The sequence below is a fragment of the Tachypleus tridentatus genome, chromosome 9, assembly GCF_004210375.1.
Source record: "Tachypleus tridentatus isolate NWPU-2018 chromosome 9, ASM421037v1, whole genome shotgun sequence".
NCBI classification, from domain to species: Eukaryota; Metazoa; Arthropoda; class Merostomata; order Xiphosura; family Limulidae; genus Tachypleus; species Tachypleus tridentatus.
Window position 1 is genome coordinate 27,881,729 of NC_134833.1, and position 21,488 is coordinate 27,903,216.

General features: G+C 34.4%; 1 protein-coding gene across 13 annotated transcripts in view; it reads left to right on the forward strand.

Annotated features, from left to right (window-relative positions):
- LOC143224926 (centrosomal protein of 95 kDa-like) overlaps positions 1–19,592 on the forward strand; it is a 51,529-nt gene extending 31,937 nt beyond the window's left edge. For 7 of the 13 annotated variants that reach the window (XM_076453417.1, XM_076453406.1, XM_076453409.1 and 4 more), the window contains 7 exons: positions 1,266–1,376; positions 4,570–4,757; positions 5,730–5,804; positions 6,989–7,141; positions 14,296–14,429; positions 16,794–16,878; positions 19,228–19,592. In XM_076453417.1, the coding sequence (XP_076309532.1) occupies positions 1,266–1,376; positions 4,570–4,757; positions 5,730–5,804; positions 6,989–7,141; positions 14,296–14,429; positions 16,794–16,878; positions 19,228–19,401 (920 nt within the window). In that variant the 3' untranslated portion in view covers positions 19,402–19,592. The remainder of the gene's footprint in view (positions 1–1,265; positions 1,377–4,569; positions 4,758–5,729; positions 5,805–6,988; positions 7,142–14,295; positions 14,430–16,793; positions 16,879–19,227) is intronic. The other 6 variants (XM_076453418.1, XM_076453413.1, XM_076453414.1 and 3 more) reach the window with 3 other exon arrangements.
- The last annotated feature ends 1,896 nt before the right edge of the window (positions 19,593–21,488 follow it).

Here is a 21,488-nt window from a genome sequence, read left to right on the forward strand (position 1 = left end):
TTTCACCATCCTGTATGGTCTTTACCACACTGAGTCCCATGAAGGGTGTCCTACCTTATGTGAGGTGGGAAGCTAATAAAGTGGCTAGTTACTGCAATTCAAGTTAACATAAGTTGTGTTCAAATGGATTTTGTCAAGTTATCAGTAAAAGCTGACCAACCGAGAGAGAAAAACACCTTTAAACTGTGTTTTTAGTCTTTCTGAGTAATTCTCCTACAAATTGAAAATGAGTTATAAACAGTTGCAGTTATTATTTGGAAATTACAGATAAATTTTCAAAAGAACTGATTCAAGTGTTACTCATGAAATCACTAAACAATTTGTCATGGCTTTTGCTAAGAGCTAAAGAAAAATTAATGTTTCTGATTTTAATGTGTATACTACTATGGAGCACTTTCTAAGACAATTTACACTAAATTATTCCAATTTTCTGCTAAATAATTATATTTTTCTCAGATTCGTGTGCATACAGTAGCTGGCTATACTTTCTTTTGCTTTATCTCCTTGCATCTGTTTATAAAATAATTTTTTGTTGAAATTGTGGACAGACTCCACAACAATAAGTTTTTGTGCTGTTACAGCAAAGCTTGTTTGATTACACTGTTGTTGTTGTCTTGACATCAGATTTGTTATTTATAATATTTATAAATATAACATTCTGAATCTGTTGTATAATAGAATTTTTTTTATCACAGTCAATTAAACATTTACTTAAAGCTTTGTGTATTGTAAGTTGGAGACTTGTAAGTTAAATTAAAAGTAAAGAACTGTTTAGACTAAAATTAAATGCTTGTTCCTTGTGTTAATATATTAATATTTCCAAACAATATTATAGAAATTTTGAAATATAACCACTGTATAGCACTTGCAAGTTTTACTCATTAAAATGTATGCATGTTTTTACAAGGAGTTTGGTAGAGCCAGTAAGTGTGTGTTGAAGTTTGAAAGGTTCTGGATTATAAAAAGTGGCAATCTCCCTTTTATTCACTTCACCAAGCAGTTCAGAGACCTTTGTGGTGGTGAGTATTGCTGGCTGATGACCTTTCCCTTGGGTTTTCTGATATCTCAACTGTAAGCCTAAGGGCTTATAAAGTTGAATATTGGGTTTTGGCAGTTCAAAATTAGGATTGTCTAAGACCTGAAATTTTGGAGTCTTTGACTTGGTTGTTTGGTCTCCATGTGCATAAGGTACCATTTAAACTGAAAATGTCATTGTTGTTATAAAATATTTTATAAGTTTAAAAGAAAATGCAGTTTTTTCCCAGAAGTTCTGTTGCCGAAACACTTACGTAGACCTTCTAGAATAAAAAACCACAGAAGGAAAAGTTTGTCTTCTGCTCTTCAGTCGAGTTCAAGTCTCTTGGCACAAGGTAAGGGTAAGGTCCTCTTTTTGCTGCATTAGTGAGTTTAGCTGTCCATTGGAGCAACATAAAGTGGTTTACCAGTATGTAGTGACCTCACTGTATAATATTCAGTTAACTCCTTGTTTTATTTTATTATTTGTTACTAAATTTCCATGTTTCTACCCATATTTTCGTTGAGAGAGTATAAATAGAATTGCACTTAGAACATTAAGATCTATATATGTCAGTTTAGATGTTCTTCAGTATTAAATTCTGTTTTTATACTTTAAAAATATTTTGGGTTTAAAAATGACTCTTAAAATAACTTGTGGATAGGTTTTCTATGAAATAACTTTGCAGTTAAATTTTTTTTACGTACATACTTAATACATACTTAACAGTATACAGTGACATTGTAGATGTTTGTGTTGGAATAATCAATATTACTTGCTTAATACTATCAACCATATTTGAATAGTTATGTATGGTATTATCCATTATACTGTTTATGAAACTATTATTATTTTAAAGTACTTAAAAAGTATTTAAACTCTAATACATCATAGCTGTTTTAATAAGCACAAAGAATTAATATGTTAAAGTTATATGAAATCCAACTGTTGTAATAAAAAACATTAACTTCTAAATGTATTTTTATGATAAACTTTATGTTCAAAATTACTGTTGCTGTTTCAGATTAATATATTTGGGAAGTTAATCTGATGTTATTTTTGATGATTCATAGTAAAAGTTGTATTTTCATGCTGTTTCAGTGGAACTTTAGGCAAGGTAGACATAATAGCTTTAAAATCTTGAATGTACTCTAAATGCCTGTTGAAAGAGAGAAAAGAAGACAATATTTCGTCTTCCACGCTAAAGCTGAAATGTTATCTTTTCTTTCAACAGGAAGTCACAGTACATTAAAGTGTTCAAACCTTCCTTTGTTTTTATGTTGGTTAATATTCTTCAAATACTTGCTGAAATATTGAGGACCACTAAAGATGACCAGTCTGTTATCAACATATCTCTGATAATACAAAGATTTAGAGTGGACAACTTTCCAACCATTGTTCTTAATACATAACATTAATAACTTACTTTCATTCACAACAGTATTATCTTGTAATGCAGTAGTCTGGTTTGCTATTTTTCATGCACACATGCTAGAAAGATTCCAATCTACCACTGAATAATTTATCATGTGAAGTAGCTTAAAATGGTTTACACTGTCATGAACATTTCTCTAAAGAAGATAGCTTATAGAACTTCTACTAACAGTTATATTTGTCCTCTTTTTTAATATGGTTTACTTTTGTGAGAGTCAATTAGCTTACCAAGGGAAGCCTTTTTATTAGTAAAAATCAATGAATTCTTAAAATAAGTAGAACACCAAAAGAAAGTGTAAAATTGTTCAAACCCAAGAAGAAGACAGTAAGAGAGAAACTTTCACCAAGTAGTGAAGCTTTCTGTAGTTTTCATTGATTTAACTTTCTGAAAAATAATGCAGTATGCAGTAGTATTCATGTATGCTAATATCTGTTGGGTAGCCAAAAGGAAATGTTATGAAAATGATAAATTGAACAGGGACATCAGAAGAAACACCAAACAGACATAAATGTAAAAAGTAAAAATCTTTATTGATTAAAATACGATGTATGTTCTGTATGCTTATTTACTGGTTGACTTCTGCTCTAAGAACTTTAACTGGCTTCAGATGCTGAAGAGGCTTTCCAAAATAAGAGTATGAAAAAGAGTGGCAAAAATTAAGTACACTTTCAAGTAAGACAAAAGGTCTAAGTGTGGTATCCCATAATTCATAATCACCTATTTTACAGACTACTCAGTGTAACATATTTATGTGAGAAAAACCTCATTTTCCATCAATTTCAGTATGTTTCTATTTCACCTCAAGAGAAGGGGTTGCCATTCTTCAGGGAATAGCCATAGACACAGGGTGAAAATGATATGAAATTGTATAAAAATAACCATTTGCATATATAATGTTTACCTAAGATAAAGTATCAATAAACATTTGACTTTGTTAATATTTAATTGAAAGAATGCCACAACTACATACAGAACACTTTATTACAGTTATACACTATTTATGTAAGAGTTAAATTAACAGTTATTTGAACTATACAACATATTCCTTTAATTATAGATAAAGATTTTTTGTTAACAGTATGATTGTGACTGAATTAACCAAGCTACAATAATTTTTTTAAAGCATAGTTTGTTTCACAGACTTTCTTATTGTCTAACAGTGCGTGCACTTTGTAGATCGTAAGAGGAATGTCCCCTGTTGGTCCAGTGGTAAGTCTTTGGACATACAACACTAAAATCAGGGGTTTGATTTCCCTCATTGACTCAGTAGATAACCCAATGTGGCTTTGCTATAAGAAAACACAAATACACCTAAGGGGAAAACTGGATCAATTCATTTTTCCTTTTTTGATACTATAATCCAGTGTAATGTCCTACAGTACAGTTAGAAATATATTTTTTTTTTGACAGTTGTATATATTGATTTTCTAGATATCTTAAGTCCCATTATACTTTTCACATAGATATATAACCATCACTGTGACTGAAATACTGTTTTTAGAAGTTAGAGTTTTTTACCCCTCTCTCATACTGGCCTGTTCTACGTTTAAATTTATCAATAAATTAATTATGTTTGTGCTACTTTACACAACTGGCTGTTTTCAGTAAGCAGTGGTACTGTTGTTGTTGTAGGCTTCATCATTTATACGTGCACCTAATTTCTGTACAATCTTTATTTTGTGTGCAAGATTTCTGTACAATCTTAAGCCTAAAATATAAAATATTCTTACTTTTCTGCATGTGATTTTTACATTTCATCTTCATTTTTATTTTGCCATTTAAACATTAGTTTCTCTTCTTATCTTATTTTGCTATTCAAACAATAGTTTGTGTCCTTATCGTATTTGTCTGTTGTTATGAGAAAGGGAAAAAATCACTGCAGTTTTATTGTGTAAACTAAAAGAAAAATTTTTCTAATAAGGGTTTGTAGAGGAAGTCTCTTCGTTTAGCTTGTCCCGGTAGAAGTTGAGGTTTATGACCTCCCAATTCCAACCTTGTGAGTTTTTATTGATGTTTGTAGAGTATTAAACATTTTTTTATAAATATGTTTCATTAATTATTTTTTGTTTCTAATTAAAGTAAATAAAATAGGGCTGATATTACTCCTGATTTTGTTTAGGTTCAGATTATTCCTCAGTACAACAGGAAAACCAAAATCTTGTACAGGAACTTCAGCAGGAATTTCCACATGCTGATATTTCATCAGCTGCTCTTAAACGGATGCAGAAACAGTACGAGAAGCATCTTCATGTTATGTGCAAGAATGTTCAAGAAACTCTTAAGAAAAAGTCACATGCTCAAATTCAGGTACTTTGAAATGTTCTTGACCATGTAAGGAAAAGTATCTGAAGTAATGTTATGTGATGTTAGTGGAATTAACCATTTAAGTGTTAAAAACCATATATCATGATGATGATAAATCATAAGTGATGAGTATGTACGACAGTATTTGATTTATTTTACTACCTTAGCTAAATGTATTCACATTTTTAGTATTGAATTGTTATTAGTTAAGCTTCTAATAGTATTTAATTTTTATTGCTAGCCAACAAGCCACTTAAATATAAATTACTATGCAATCACTCTGAACTACTAAGTTAATTAAACTTGTATGGTTTCTAGCTTGAATTATTACCATGTCTTTGTATCTTAAAGTGAGAGATGGATTTAATATAGTAATGCTTGACATTACAAAACGTAATGATTAAACTTTGACTAGGACTATATATTGAACTTCTTGAATATATTATTTTTGTTTTGTTTTTTGATCAAGTGTTTAAGATAAGTTATTAATTAGCTGAACTTTGTTTTGATGAACCTATAATTACTTGTATAAGTGGGAAAAATATTCTTCATAAACCTTTTTGTTTATTATAGAATTCTTCCATCTAATAATGATTCACTTCTTTGAACAAGTAATTATTACATTGAGCTAATAAAATTGCAATAAAGAATTTTAACATTGTCTTATATTTTACAATGTGTTATTTTGATATTTAACTTTAAAAACATTTAACTTCATTATTTAATGTTTAGGTGATGTAATACATTTTTATTTTTTAAAAGCAGTAAATTTGAAAACATTTATTTGTGTCATAAGTAAGTCCACCGTTGACATTATTGTAAATATAAAGTATTTTATTAAACACTGTTTAATTGAAAAGCACAATGAATGTAAATTTTATCTATCTGTTTCTCAAAAATGAAATCATGAAACTGATTCTCAGGCAGTTTTAAATATTTGTTTATTATTTTTAAGGTGATTCATTTATATTTTAGCTTGAGGAAGCAACCAAAAGGCAGGCAATCTTGGCAGAAATCATGAGAAAAGAGAAGTCTAATAACCAAAGATTGGTGAGCTGAAAGTTGATTTAACATTACACAGTTTTTTCTGAAACTAGTATAAATACACTGAAATTAATACCAAGAAATCTATGCTCTTAAATCTAGTAATAATGATTGATTTCTTTCTTCACAAGTATGAAACTGACCTAGTGCAGTTGTTGCATGGTATTATTAGGCTTGTTATACATTGCACACCAGATGTCTAAACAGATGTGAAAGTTAGTAAGTTGCATGTAGTTTCAGTCTAACTTAAGGCAAGTGATAGAAATTGGAATGTTTGCATCATATGTAACTTTGCATTAGTTTGATAACTAGGAGACTTTAAAACATAAGTGCATGTTGTATTGTTATTTAATTGTTTTACCGTATGGTCTTTAAAGAAATTTATTATTTTTGCTTTCTTGAAATTTCAATAAGCTGGAAATAATGAAGTTACAGAAATTTCAAACACAGTACCTGCTGGCACCACATGCAGGTTGAGCTGTGTAGAAATCAACTGTACTATCTGTAACCTGTAGTTCTTTGGGGGTTATGTTATGATAGTCGTGCTTTGGTGTATTAAATCATCTGCTATTTGCTTTAGCAGCAAGTTTCTTATTGTAAATAAAGTACAAATAGTTTTCATACAATGACAAGAGCTACCTGGTATTGTAATCTGTTAAATTGTCAAAATTCTGATTACCAACTGACAACATATTGTGGGTAACCTAAACATAACCAGCAAGAGTAAAGTTGGAAAAGTTAATTTCATAGCCATTTTCCAGGTCTCACGGTGTTTTAAATTGTTGAGCATTATAACTGCTGTAATATTACTGATATATAAAAGCTGAAATATTAGTATGACAAAATTATTCATACTTTCAGTATTGCTAAAAAATCGTTTTAATGTGTTCATAGTAATATATTAGACAATGAAGAAGCTCTGTTATGTTCTAACGATTAACTAGAAGATGTATTAGGTATCAAGCCCTTGTGATCAGTGAAGTGACTTAACATTTAGTTTTCTTTTAAACCTTTCTAGTTTAATCAAAACTTGTATTTTTTGTATTATACTAACGTGTAAATTAATACTTCTTTGGTGATGAAATCCTTTTTTTCTGTCTTGTAAAACTGGTTTATGATTATAAAATCTCACAAAGTTGATTAATGTGAAGTTTATTTCTTAATAATAATGTTTCTCAATTTGTTCACAGAGAAACTTGTCTGACCAGCGGCAGTTACATATGAACGTGAAGTCAGTAACAAGAAACAAGAGATTACAGTCTGCACAAATGAAACATTATTATGATGATTATCATCTGAGGATGAGATCTCGTATGTTAAGAAAAAGGACCCAAGAAGAACTTGTAAGTTTATCATCAAACTTCAAGATTTACACCACACAGGTATGACTGAAACCAAAAGTTAGATATATGACAGGTACATAATAATCATCATGTAGAAATATGGTATGTATGTAAGATATTGAACACGGGTACAATTAAATCCAACACTTAGATGTATGGTATGTATGTCAGATATAGGACACAGGTACAACTAAAACCAACCTATAGATATCTGACCCCTTGGTGTGGATTCCTGTACGTGATGAGGGGACCTCCCAGGGAAGGTTCTGTTCCTTCAGTTTACCTCCTCTGGGATCTAAACATCCCCCACGTGTTTGCCGTGCGTGGTGACCCATGAAGGGGAGGAGAGGATCCTAGTGGTTGAGGGGTCCAACCCTAACACACCACTTTGGCCTTGAATTCCTGTAAATGGGCAGCCTTTGGGTGGCCCCCTTGGGTCAGTTGGCTGGTCCACTTGGGCTAGAGTCAACCAAGTACCAGTGTTGGAAGTTCTCAATGGGTGTTGGCCACATTGTGTCTTATGCTGGTGTTTGAGTATAGTGCTCACGAAACCCTGGCATTGCTGCAATGTCCTTGCATGACATTGTAGTGCGTTCCCTCGTAGGGCTCCATGGTGGGTGGGGTCAATGGGTACCGAAATTTTCCTTTTTTCCTATGGATTCTCCAAAGAAAAATTTAAATAAAATAGTGAAAAAACAGTTAATAGGTAAACGATCACGTCTTGAAGACTCTGAGCAGAAATCTTCAACATCTGTAACACCTGTACCCCATTTTCTTATATTACATTCTCTTTCAGAAAAACCTTTAGGGCAAATGACCCCCTTTTTTATTCATAAGGGACTAGAGGGACTTGCTGGCTCTCCAAAGTCAGTAAAGAAGCTTCGATCTGGAGACATATTGGTTGAGACATCCACATCCCAACACAGTGAACTCCTCTTGAATTCAAAGGCAATTGGGGGTGTACCTATTGAGGTTACCCCTCATGCTACCTTGAATTCATCATGAGAAGTTATTGTTGAGAGGGATTTGAAGAATGTCCCTGAGTCAGAGGTTCTCGCTGGTCTCTCCACTCAAGGAGTTTCTGCAGTGAGGCGCATCTCCACTCACAAAGACAGAGTTACACTGCTGACAAATATCCTCGTTTTGACATTTACATCACCACATGCACATGCCACCATCAAGGCAGGTTATCTAATTTGCAGGGTACAGCCATACATTCCAAACCCTCTTTGATGTTTCCAATGTCAGAGGTTCGGCCACTCAAAGACTTCCTCTTGTGGTTCCCTGACATGTGCTCGTTGTGGTGGCAAGGACCACAATGCCTATGAGTGTTACACGGATCCACATTGTGTCAACTGCAATGGTTCCCACCCTTCCTACTTTCGTTCTTGCTCAAAATGGTTGGAGGAAAGAGGTGTAGTGTTTGAAAACAACCCATAACATTAGTTATCCTGAGGCTCGGAAATTGCTGTTCGCCACTCCATCTCTGACGTGTGCTGCTGTGCTTTGTTCCACAACTACAGTGGGAGTGCAGACAGATCTCTCTATACCTCCAAGAGAATCGTTTTCAAAACAAATGAAAAGCCTTTTGCCCTCCATGGTTAAAAAGGTTGATGAATCAACTTCTACACCCATCTCTGTTCCTCCCATACCTTCCAACAAATCTCAAGATCCACATCCTTCGGTTTCAAATACAGGCATTTCTTCTGATACATCTTTTTCTCCAACCCCACGATGCAAAACAATCATTCGTTCGCGTCCTCAGTCACTGGAATCCCCTTCCAACAACAAAGACCTGCCCAATCAACCCAGGGCAGGATCCATGGAGGTTGAAAGATCTCCTCCGAATAAGGACAGTAAGGAAAAAAGACGTGGTCTAAACAGAAGGGTTTTCCAGCCACTTCGCCTACCTGCCATTAAAAATGGCCACCTTGATACAATGGAACTGTCAAGGTTTAAGTTCTAATCTGGACGATATCAAAAACTGATTGCTTCCTACCATCCTGTATGTCTTTCCTTACAAGAAACATTTCTAAAACCTGCTGATATAGTCACCATTTGGCAGTTTTCTCTGACAGGCTGTGTGATGGACAAGTACATGGAGGGGTAGCACTATTGGTTGATCAGCATGTGCCCACCCTTTCTTTGTCACTCAACACACCATTGGAGGCCGTAGCCATCCGTGTTTTCTTGTGTCATACCATCACTGTTTGTTCTCTCTACCTGTCCCCTGGAGAGACATATGATCAATCAGACCTTGATGCTCTCATTGAACAGTTGCTGTCTAATCCTGGGGACTTTAATGGACATCATCCTCTCTGGGGAAGTTCTGTTATTGATAGGAGGGGTCGCTCTGTGGAGCGTATGCTCTCTGATCACAATCTTTCTCTAATCAGTACTGGTTCTTCCACCTATTTTCATGCACCTAGTCAGTCCTTTACCACTATTGATCTCTCCATTTGCTCCCTTTCATTATTTTCCCATTTTTCATGGAGGGTTGACAATAATCCACTAGGCAGTGATAATTTTCCTACACTTTTGAGAGAGACTGGCCGTGGTCAATGCCACCCTATCCGCGTGCCCAGGTGGAAGCTGGATCAGGCAGACTGGTTCACTGCGCTTGCAGAACTTGATCCTGCCATCATGAATCAGCCATCAATAGATGACTGTGTGGCAGTGGTAGCTGACTGTATTACACATGCAGCTGCTCAGTGTATTCCTAAAACCTCGACACATTTTCCATGATATCCTCGTCCGTGGTGGAATCCTGCTTGCCACTTGGCATGGAAGGCTCATAAATGGGCCTGGGATACTTTCCATAGATATCCCACACTTTCAAACCGCATCGCTTTCCAACAGGCCCAAGCACATGCTAGGTGAGTAAGATGTCAAAGCCAGAATGAATCTTGGATTAAGTTCACAACTAGCATACCTTCTACCACCAGTTTCAAGGTGATATGGAACAGGATTCAAAAGGTCAGTGGGCACTACAATTCTGTCCCCCTCTCCATCTTACTCTCTGATGGCCAAGAGGTAGCTGATGTCCGGAGCATCGCCGATACTCAAGGTGAAAGCTTTTGCCAGGTATCTAGCACTTCTGCTTGTTCCTCCACCTTCTTGGTCATCAAGACTCGGGCAGTGTGTGCACCTCTTTCCTTTTGAACTGACTGTCTCTTTGACTATAATCGTCCCTTTACACTGGTGGAACTGAAAATGGCCCTTCATCAGTCTGGCAGTATATCTGTTGGACCTGATGATGTACACTATGATATGCTGCACTATCTCTCTCCTGCTTCTCTTGATATTCTTCTAATTGTTTTTAACTGGATCTGGCAGGAGAATGTTTTCCTGATGCCTGGCACCAAGCTATTATCTTACCTTTCTCTAAACCTGGTAAAGATCCCAAGATTCCTTCACACTATTGTCCAATTGCTTTGACGAGCTGTCTCTGTAAGACCTTAGAGAGGATGGTTAATGCTCGTCTTGTTTGGTTCCTTGAATCAAACAACCTCCTCTCGCCCACCCAGTGTGGGTTCCTACGACAGCATTCCACCACGGACCACCTAATTCGACTTGAAACATCAATCGGAGAAGCCTTTCTCAAACACCAACATCTTGTTTCAATATTCGTTAACATTTAGAAGGCTTATGACACAACATGTAGGTATGACATTTTGCGAGACCTCTATATATATGGGTTACATGGCCATTTACCCATATTTATTAAAAAATTTTTAATGGACAGGAGATTCCAAGTTTGTGTGGGTTCGACACTTTCCCGTTCTTTTGTACAGGAACTTGGAGTCCCTCAAGGCTGTGTATTGAGTGTCACACTTTTCAGTATAAAGATTAATGCCATCACTGAACAACTCCCTCTCACTGTTGCGAATGGGCTCTATGTCAACGACTTTCACATCTCGTGTCAGTCGTCAAACATAAGATATATTGAGTGGCAGCTACAAACTGCCCCCAATCGTGTACTGAAGTGGACTACGGCGAACGGCTTTAATTTTTCTCTCTCTAAAACAGTTTGCATGCACTTTTGCTGCCAATGGGGTATCCACCCTGATCCTGAACTCCGTATCAGTGAAGTTTCGCTGCCAGTGGTCCCTGAGACCATGTTCTTGGGGCTTATCTTTGACCGTAAGCTGACTTTTATACCACACTTAAAGTAGCTACAGGTCAAATGCACTGAACATCCTCCATGTCCTCTCTACTGCCAATTGGGGAGGGGATCGATGTTCTATGTTAAAGATATATCGTGCTTTTATTCGTTCAAAACTCTACAATGGATCAGTGGTCTATGGCTCTGCCAGACCCTCGGCCTTAAAGATGTTGGACCCCATTCATCATCAAGGACTATGACCCTGCACTGAGGCTTTCTGCACCTCCCCAGTTCAGAGCTTATATGTGGAATCTCGCAAACCTTCTCTGCACCTTTGCAACTGTCATTACTGTATTCTTTGAAACTTCACTCCTTACCAAAGCATCCCACTTGGGGATGTGGTTTCCTTCCTCAGTGGGCCTTATATTTCAAAACAGATGATCTGCCATTGCTCCTTTTGGGCTTCGCATCCAGGCGCAATTGGATGAATTGGGTCTGTCCTTGGAAAACATTGCAGAATCCACCGGTCAGCCCATCTCCCCATGGCTTTAAGTCATCTGAAAAAGGCAGATACTCACAATTGGAAGTACCATCTTTTATTTACTGAACATCTTTTGAACAACCTTTCTATTTCAATTTATATGGATGGTTCAAAATCAGATGACTCTGTAGGCTCTGCCATGGTTTGTTGTGGTTCAGTGGTTGTGCGCAGAATCCCCTCTATAGCTTCTGTGTTCACTGCTGAACTGTACGCCATATCTCTTGCCCTTGATCATATTGAAGCTAAGCAGTACTCCAACTGCACTATTTACACTGACTCCCTTTGTTCTCTGCTGGCCTTGGACTCACTTCACGTTGGTTCACACTCTGTTCTTGCTGATATTCAAAACCAACTGGCCCATTTCTCATTAACATCTACTTCTATCCAGTTTTTCTGGATACCAGGCCATGTTGGTATTCGTGGGAATGGGCTTGCAGACATGGCAGCTAAATCTATCTGCTCTGGCACTATCACCACTGTGCCTATTCCGTACATGGACTATGGTCCTGTATTCAAGGCTCGGCTCCGTGCCAGCTGGCAGTCCACTTGGAGTGATCAATGTGACAACAAGCTTTTTCAAATAAAACCCAAATTGGGCTTTGGCCGTCTAGCTTCTATAAGGTTCGGAAGGAGGAAGTTGTTCTAACTAGACTACACATTGGTCACAGTTTTTTAACTCATTGTTTTATTTTATCTGGAACTGATGCACTAGTGTTTAACACTCAAATCACTGTAAGCCACATTTTACTTTCCTGCCATCGTTATGACTCTCAACGACAACGACAGCACTATTTTAAACATGTTCTGTCCCAGGGTTTTTCTGTAACATTGGACAGTGTTATTGGTGATGGTAACACTGTCGATCTTGATAAAGTTTTTGGTTTTTTAATGGCCATTAATCTTTTTAACCTCATTTAAGTGTTTGATATTTATTCATTCCACCTTTTTAATTGTGGTTCCCTTTTCAGAGTCTCAATCTCTCTAGTTCAATTTGACATTGTAAAATGGCCAAAACATTAAATAACTCGACACCAGGACTGGAATGGCCAACTTCAGGTGACTAACGCTGCTGTTTGAACTACCCATTAGTCGTCCTGACGAGTTGTTATTACACTTTTGCTGCATGTCATTTAACACTTTTATTACTTTACCTTTTAGTACTGGCCATAATGACACATAACCTGGAACCAGGACTGGAAAGACCAACTTCAGGTGACTGACGGTGATTCTTGTACTTACCTGTTAAGTCTTTCTGGCAGGTTATGATCATTACCATTCTGCTACAGGAAGTCCTTTACAACTTTGTAGACTGGATGTCAACATTGGTTTTATGCAATTTTCTGTTTTTAATTGCTGTTTTGTTTTTACCTTTGTTTCCTTTTACAAATTTTACTACATTTAAGTTATTTTTACCTTTTTCCTGGATGTTTGGTGCAGATTGCCTAGCTGCTTTTTGCCATAAAACACTAAATCAATCAATCAATAGATATCTGACAGGTATACCACTTTTAGAATTTTGTCACAGTCAAAACTATACAATATGTTATATGATTATTGAAAACCCATTGCTTTTAACATATAGATTTTGACAGGTAACCCTTCCATTATGCATTGGGTGGAATCCACCCATTTCGTAACCATAAAAGTATCCATGAGAGTAATTATACTATCATTTGTGATAATGTACACATGCATTTACAGAATTTTCCATGTTATTCCATGAATTAAGTATTAAGATTTTTTAATTGAAGATTTTCTTATATAATTTTTTCTTGCATAATGTTGACTATCCAACATGCAGAGTAATTTTCATTTCAGGATTAAAAACACATTTACATGTTAGGAAAATTTCAAATTTCACATGTGAAGTCTTCATAATTTCCATATAATTATCAAATTTTTTAAAGAAAAAGCTTTTATTTTATTTATCTTTGTTATCAAATTGGAATCCCTATACATATTTGGTAGATTTGACCAATCTCATAAATATCATAAAAAAATTAGAAAATAAATATAAATTACGCTTTTTTAATTCTAGAATGACTACAGCTTATAACAAATGTTTAGTCTAAATAGTTTAAATCTCAATGCAGCATACATTTATATATATTTATTATAATGACCTTGGTGGTAGCTAGCAATGGCCAAAACAGAAATTATTTATTTGTATATTGTGACTCATGGCATGTAAAACAGATCATATTATGATTGCACATATAGGTCAGATATAGTTGATATTGGATTCAGGTGGTGTTATAGCCATATACATAGAAGATGAACACTGAGTGTCATATTTATCTGGTATTAGAATTACTTATCTAATACATATACAAAAGATGTTAGACATATGAGACAGGTACAACAAGTGGTAGTGTTACACCTGCATGTGGGACAGGTACGAGTGGTAATGTTATGTCTATCACATGAAGTAAAGAGTTCTGGGTAAGAATGCTTTTACTAATCCCAGTTGCTTATATAATCATTTAATTTTGAATGTTTTTCCCTCAGATGTTAGGACAACTATTTCAAGAAGGACTTCAGATTCAAAAGGAACAGCTGCGTGAGCTTCGTGAACGTCACAAGGAGAAGTCCAAACGAGAGGCTACTCAGCAGAAGGACTTCTTGGAGTCCTTGGAGAACTTGCATCCTTTTGAAGTGTGTATAAGCTGATATGTTTTGCCTGAAGTCCAGTAATACTGAAAATAAACTTGTAGACTGTGTCTCTTCAGGAGTTTGTAAACTGATATATATGGTACTATGCATATTTGGGTGTTTATGAATTTAAAGGTCATAAATATAAATAATATGTAATAAGTAGGTTGATGTATATTTACATGTGTGTATTAAATATTCATCAAAATATATTTGTTTCTTTAACCATCTTCAGCCTGCTACCACTATAAATTTGTTTCTGCACTTGTGTTTGTGAAATGAAGGATAGCATATACTTCATTATGTTCAATATTAGATATTTCAGTTGTTAAAAACATAACAACCATTAAACAGTATGGAAGTTAGACCTGATCAGTGTTGGTAAGTTTACAGTTTGTAATAAGATTTGGACATGGTTGTACCCATTATGTAACACATCTCTAAATGTTGACCTAAAAGGTGTCATTTCACACATGCTTGTGTTTCAAGGTTACATGGACTGTGAATGTGCCATCATGCAATACGCTTGTAACCATAAAGTGAAAAGGAACTGCCCAAGTAATTATCACAACAAAACAGACTAACTAGTAGGAAATCAAAGAAATATTAACCAAAATTAATGCCATGATAAAGTTGGACAATTCAAAAGAGGTCTGACTATATATAAAAGCTGTCGATTCAATAATTAAAAGTTTAGAAAGTTGTGAACCACAGAGGAAGAAAAGGTGTTCTGCATGTCAAGTACTGTAAGAAAGAATGTAGTCCTAGCTTTCACATAAAGAATGTAGTCCTAGCTTTCACATAAAGAATGTAGTCCTAGCTTTCACATAAAGAATGTAGTCCTAGCTTTCACATAAAGAATGTAGTCCTAGCTTTCACATAAAGAATGTAGTCCTAGCTTTCACATAAAGAATGTAGTCCTAGCTTTCACATAAAGAATGTAGTCCTAGCTTTCACATAAAGAATGTAGTCCTAGCTTTCACATAAAGAATGTAGTCCTAGCTTTCACATAAAGAATGTAGTCCTAGCTTTCACATAAAGAATGTAGTCCTAGCTTTCACATAAAGAATGTAGTCCTAGCTTTCACATAAAGAATGTAGTCCTAGCTTTCACATAAAGAATGTAGTCCTAGCTTTCACATAAAGAATGTAGTCCTAGCTTTCACATAACATTTTATGGTTGTTAGGCTTAGAAGTGTCCAAACTATAAAACTAAAATTACATTTTGTTCAACTGTACAGTTTTAGTTAACATTAAGGACAAAAATTCACAATTTTCAAACTAGATAATCTTAGAAATAAGCAGCTAATGTTGAGTACAAAAACAACAGATTTCCATTCTAGTTTCTTTTGTTAACAAGTTTTAAGGATGTAGTTTAGATGTTTCTACTTCAAAAACAAAAAATACTGGAGATTAAAAAGTGTTAAGTAGGTTAACAATTTAGGAATTTTTTTTCTGTTTCTAAATTCAAACAAGTGTTAATAAAATTGATATTAAAACAAAGTACTAAATGTGAAGATTATAGTTTGTGTTGTAAGTGACTTGAAGGAAATGTTTGACCAGAATGTTTGGAAACCTAATGTTATTGTGTGATTTTGTAATAATAATAATAATAATACAAAAAAAACTGAAGATGCTTAGCTGGGAAGGGCTAAACCAGTACTTTTTGGCTATTCTAGATATGTATTTAAATTTCTGAAAGCTCCTAGTTGCCATTATACATAAAATGAAGCATCCTTTATACATGCTTACTGAATATTAAGTTAATAAGGAGCAGTTATTATAAAACAACATATTCCAAAGAATGAAGAAAATTTTTATGTCCAGTAATTGTAAAGCTTCATCAAATATACTTGTACTAGCCATCCACTCCTAACAACACTTTATTGAATGAAGGTATTGTTTGACCAGTTGGTTCATACTGGTAATTAGTTTAATCTTTTTACTATACATTTTTCATTAACTAGTCTCTCAGGATACTGTCTTGTAGTAGCCTAGTAATGTTTGAATACATTATTGTTTAATTAAAGGTTTTCCATTACTAGATGCTAACAATCAGAAATTTTAATTCATCTGAAAAAATGACGTGTGCTTTTCCACAGCAATCATGATTAAAGAAAAAACAAATAATACATGATGTTTTGACAGGAATGAAGGGTATCAAAATTTGCAGACTGTTGATAAAATCTTTTTCCCTAATAAAATAGTGATGATGGTTATTTGGCCATGAATAATCACACTGTTTTACTTGTCTACTACTGCTATCAAAAGTATTTTGATCAAAACATATTAGTTATTGTTGTTGTTTTGCTTTATATCTTCTTTAAAGTTGTTCTTTAACTAGCTTCTTCTTAGCTATTATTCTCAGTTTTCCTTGCTGGCAGAGTCTATAGCTACAGAACGTAAAGACCTGAGGGAGAGAGCGAAAGCTCAGACTAGGGTAAGTATTCCGTTTTGAAGTGTTGTCTTTAATTTTATAACTTATAGTAGGTCGCTTATCCATTGTTTTGGTTTTTCAACTCAGTTTGTAATGATTCAGAAAAAACAACAACAGTAAATAACTGTGAGTTCCTATAAATATGTGTACATATCCTAATGACCAATACCAGATAGGAATTTATTAAAGGATGTCAGTAGTATAATGTCTATTTTGTATTTTGTCCTATGTTTTTAAGGATTCAGTAAGTCCTTCTGAATATTTTCCTTTGGATTTTACGTTATTTTTTTGTTGATTGGAGGAATTGAATTACAAGCCAGGAGGAACTGCTGAGTTTTGAAAACAAGCAAACAGACAGACATTTTTGTTGCTTGGAGGAAATGAATTACAAGCAAAGAAGAACTGCTGAGTTTTGAAAGCAAGCAAACAGACACAGACAGAGAGAGACAGGCAGACAGACACACCTACACACACACAATATATATTACTTTAAATATAAGATGCAGCCCACTTTTTAAAGGCATTTTCAGGAAAAAAAATTAGATGAGAATTAAAAAGGAGTAAACATGTTTTAAAAGAGTTTATTAATGAATCAAAAATGTTAATAATGTATTTAAAATTAAATATAATAAAAATATATAAATATACAGAAAATTTTAAATTTTCATTACAATAGTATTTCTTCCTGCTTTCTTTATTTAATCAGAATGTTACTCTGATATTTCTTCTGGCTCACTGTTATATTATGAAGTATCTTCATCGTTTGATTCACTATTGTCCCAAAGAATGTCATCTTGTGTTCCATTGTCTGCATAATCTGACTGCAATAGCTGATCAATTATTTTTCTTTGCCATAATAATAAACTTTCTCTTTTCATAAATTTCTCACACCAGCCACGAGTAGCCTTGAAAGAAATATCATTTCCTGCACATTCTTTTGCTTTTAACGTTAGTACTTTTCTTGTTACAGGCAGTTCTTGATTTCATAACTCTCTAAAATACAGCATCAATATCAGGATGTTTTCCTTTTCTTGGAGTAGACTTTGTTTGCAAGAGAACAACTTAGTTTTCATACCACGACAACGATGCACATTTGCCTCACTCAATGTATACCTTTTACCAGTTGCATGATTCCCAATCTGTTTGGTGCACAAAATAACTTTTCTTCTAAATTCGACACTGTACGCAAAACGCTTTCTCATGGGTAAAAAATACAATGAAAATAAAAAAAAAAGCAATAAAATAGCATCTGAACAACAGGAAGGTCAAAGATTGGAGATGGTGATATCCAACTACACTGCCAGAGGTATTGACATCAGCAAATTTGACGTTTTGTACCTGTTTTTCTAGTCTTTCTAAACTAAGTTCTTTTTAACATATAGTCCAATCTATTTGTTAATGCAGGATTTTTTGAAAATCTCTGTTGTTCAAGGAAAATGGTGTCTTTCAAGACTTTCAAAGAGTGAAAAATATGTTGCATTTAAAATGCACCCTAATTTTCAGTTCAGAAAAATGTGACAAAAGGTGTGTCTTTAAATTTGAAGTAATACAGTATTTGTTGGCACATACACCAGTGTTAAAAATGTATTTTTTACACAACTATTACTTTAGGGCAGAGCAGAGTAACTGATAAGATACAGATAATTTGTGAAATAAATGAACAATGTGAATGTTATAGCATTCCAAACAATATTATTAAAAACCTATAATTAGAGATGGATTTTAAAAACAGTGCTACATTTTGTGGGTATTTAGGTGTTATTCTATTTATTAGCATAGGTTCTATCATATGTATTTAAATGCTATTCTATTTATGGGCATAGGTTCCACCATATGTATTTAAATGTTATTCTATTTATGGGCATAGGTTCTACCATATGTATTTAAATGCTATTCTGTTTATGGGCATAGGTTCCACCATATGTATTTAAATGTTATTCTATTTATGGGCATAGGTTCCACCATATGTATTTAAATGTTATTCTATTTATGGGCATAGGTTCCACCATATGTATTTAAATGTTATTCTATTTATGGGCATAGGTTCCACCATATGTATTTAAATGTTATTCTATTTATGGGCATAGGTTCCACCATATGTATTTAAATGTTATTTCTATTTATGGGCATAGGTTCTACCATATGTATTTAAATGTTATTCTGTTTATAGACGTAGGTTCTACCATATGTATTTAAATGTTATTCTGTTTATGGACGTAGGTTCTACCATATGTATTTAAATGTTATTCTGTTTATGGACGTAGGTTCTACCATATGTATTTAAATGTTATTCTGTTTATGGACGTAGGTTCTACCATATGTATTTAAATGTTATTTTGTTTGTTGATGCAGGTTCTACAGCAGATGAGAAGAGATTTCAGAGAAGTGACACAGAAAGAAGTGCAGAGGCTTCAGGACCTTGTTGTTGATGGCACCCACGATACACACTTTCGGGAGATGGATGCTCACAGGATTCGAGAAAACCTCAGAAGTAGAAAACCTTATTTTACTGTTGGGAAAAAATGATGAATTATAGATGACTTGAATATCAGCCTTAGAAGTTTTAGAAGCTTGGATTATGATGCAAGCTATTATGCAAAGTTTTTAAGGGGACTGAGTTGAATTAAGTGTAAATAAGTTTCTTCACATGTTTTACAAAATTTTAGGAATAATGATGTACTATTTTTGATTATATTAAAATTTATGTTTTTTACATAGTTATGTGTTTTTACTTTTTTTTTTCCACCAGTATCAGTGATATAAAGGTAAAACACAATCCAATAACAGTTGTAAATCGCTCATGTTTCAGTTAAGAAAACTAAACGTTTAATAAAAAAAAAGTCACGCCAAACATGCTCACCCTTTCAGCCCTTGGGGGCGTTATAATATGACGGTCAATCCCACTGTTCGTTGGTAAAAGTGTAGTCCAAGTGTTTGCGGTGGGTAGCGATGACTAGCTGCCTTCCCTGTAGTCTTACGCTGCTAATTTAGGGATGGCTAGTGCAGATAACCCTCGTGTAGCTTTGCGCGATATTCGAACCAAACTAAAAATAAAAACATAGGAGTTGATAATAGTAATACATCATTGTACAGATGTTATCTTAACAGCATATATAAGATACTTAGAACAACAAATCTGTAAACGTTGATTTGATTATAAATAATTACATTTTTACCACAAGGAGAAACCCATCTCTTGTCTGACTCCCAGTGAACAGAACTTTACACAAAAGTTCACCAACTTTTTGTAACTCCCAGAATAAAGTCGACCCTAATCAATTTACTTCACAAATTCTACACTTCCACTTCATATTGTAGTTTTATTAACACGTTGGATTAACTTGCACAGTAAATTATTTTACCGAAAAAAAACCGCGCGAAAATCTGAGAATATTTTTATGTTTTTCTTATGTCCTCGTAGAATTCTCAGAAAACGAACCAACAATACCATCCAAGAGATTTCTGCTTGTGAAGATGGAAGCACTTAAGGTTTCAGGCCATTTTTTTGTACTTACTCGTATAATCGCTTACAGAGCTATATTACCAGAAAATGGCCCACTTTCCTTTAGCCGTTGGCAAAAATGAAGCAATACGATATGATACCTAAGTGTCTGAGTACTTGGTGTATTTTTGCTTCTGTTCACTAGGTGTTACAAATGTAATTTTTTCCAACCTAGATGGTGCCTTACGTTATCATAGGTTTTTAATTCTGATATAGCCGTACCTAATTTTGAAATGCACTAGTCAGAGGGAAGGCAATCGTCCAAGTGGTCTTAATGTTTGTTTTTAACTTGACTATTAACTGGTTTTAATGTTTATGGTAATGTGGACTGTTAACCAGTATTGGTGTTTTTGGTAATTTGGACTATTAACTGGTTTTAATATTCATAGTAATGCTAATTGTTAACTATTTCTGGTGTTTATAATCATCTAGACTATGTTTATTGGTCTTTATGTTTGTGGTAACCTTGCCTATGTTAACTGTTTTTGATGTTTGTGGTATGTCATTGGTTTTGGTGTTTGTGGCAATGTTGACTGTGTAAACTGATTTTTAACTGGGGTAATCTGGACTTTAAAAACTGCTTGTTATCTTTATTTTAATAAATGTTAACCTATTTCGGTTTTTACAGTCATTTTGGCTGTGTTAACTCGTTTTAGTAATTTGGGCTTTTAATGGGTTTTGATATTTCTAGTAATCTGGACTGTTATTGGGTTTGGATATTTCTAATAATCTGGGCGTTTTGTCTTGAAAATCAAACTATTCTTTGCCGAAAACGTAAAACCAATTTTGTGACTCGTGAAAATGATGGATTAGAAACACATGGACTAGAAACACTTTCTGTTGAAATGAGTTAAATGCTGCGTTGCTGTTTTTCCAGACACAAGAGTAACTTTGAGCATGCGCACTAAAACAAAGCATACTTTACAAAATAACAGTATTCGGCAGGAATACGTACGTGTTTTTCTTATTTAAAAAAGCCATATGGGGCTATTTACTATGTCCACCGAGGGGAATCGAACCCTTGAATTTAGCATAGTAAATGCGTAGACTTACCGCTGAAGCAGTGGGGAGCCAGCAGGAATGTCATGGCGGTCTTTTCTTTACAAATATT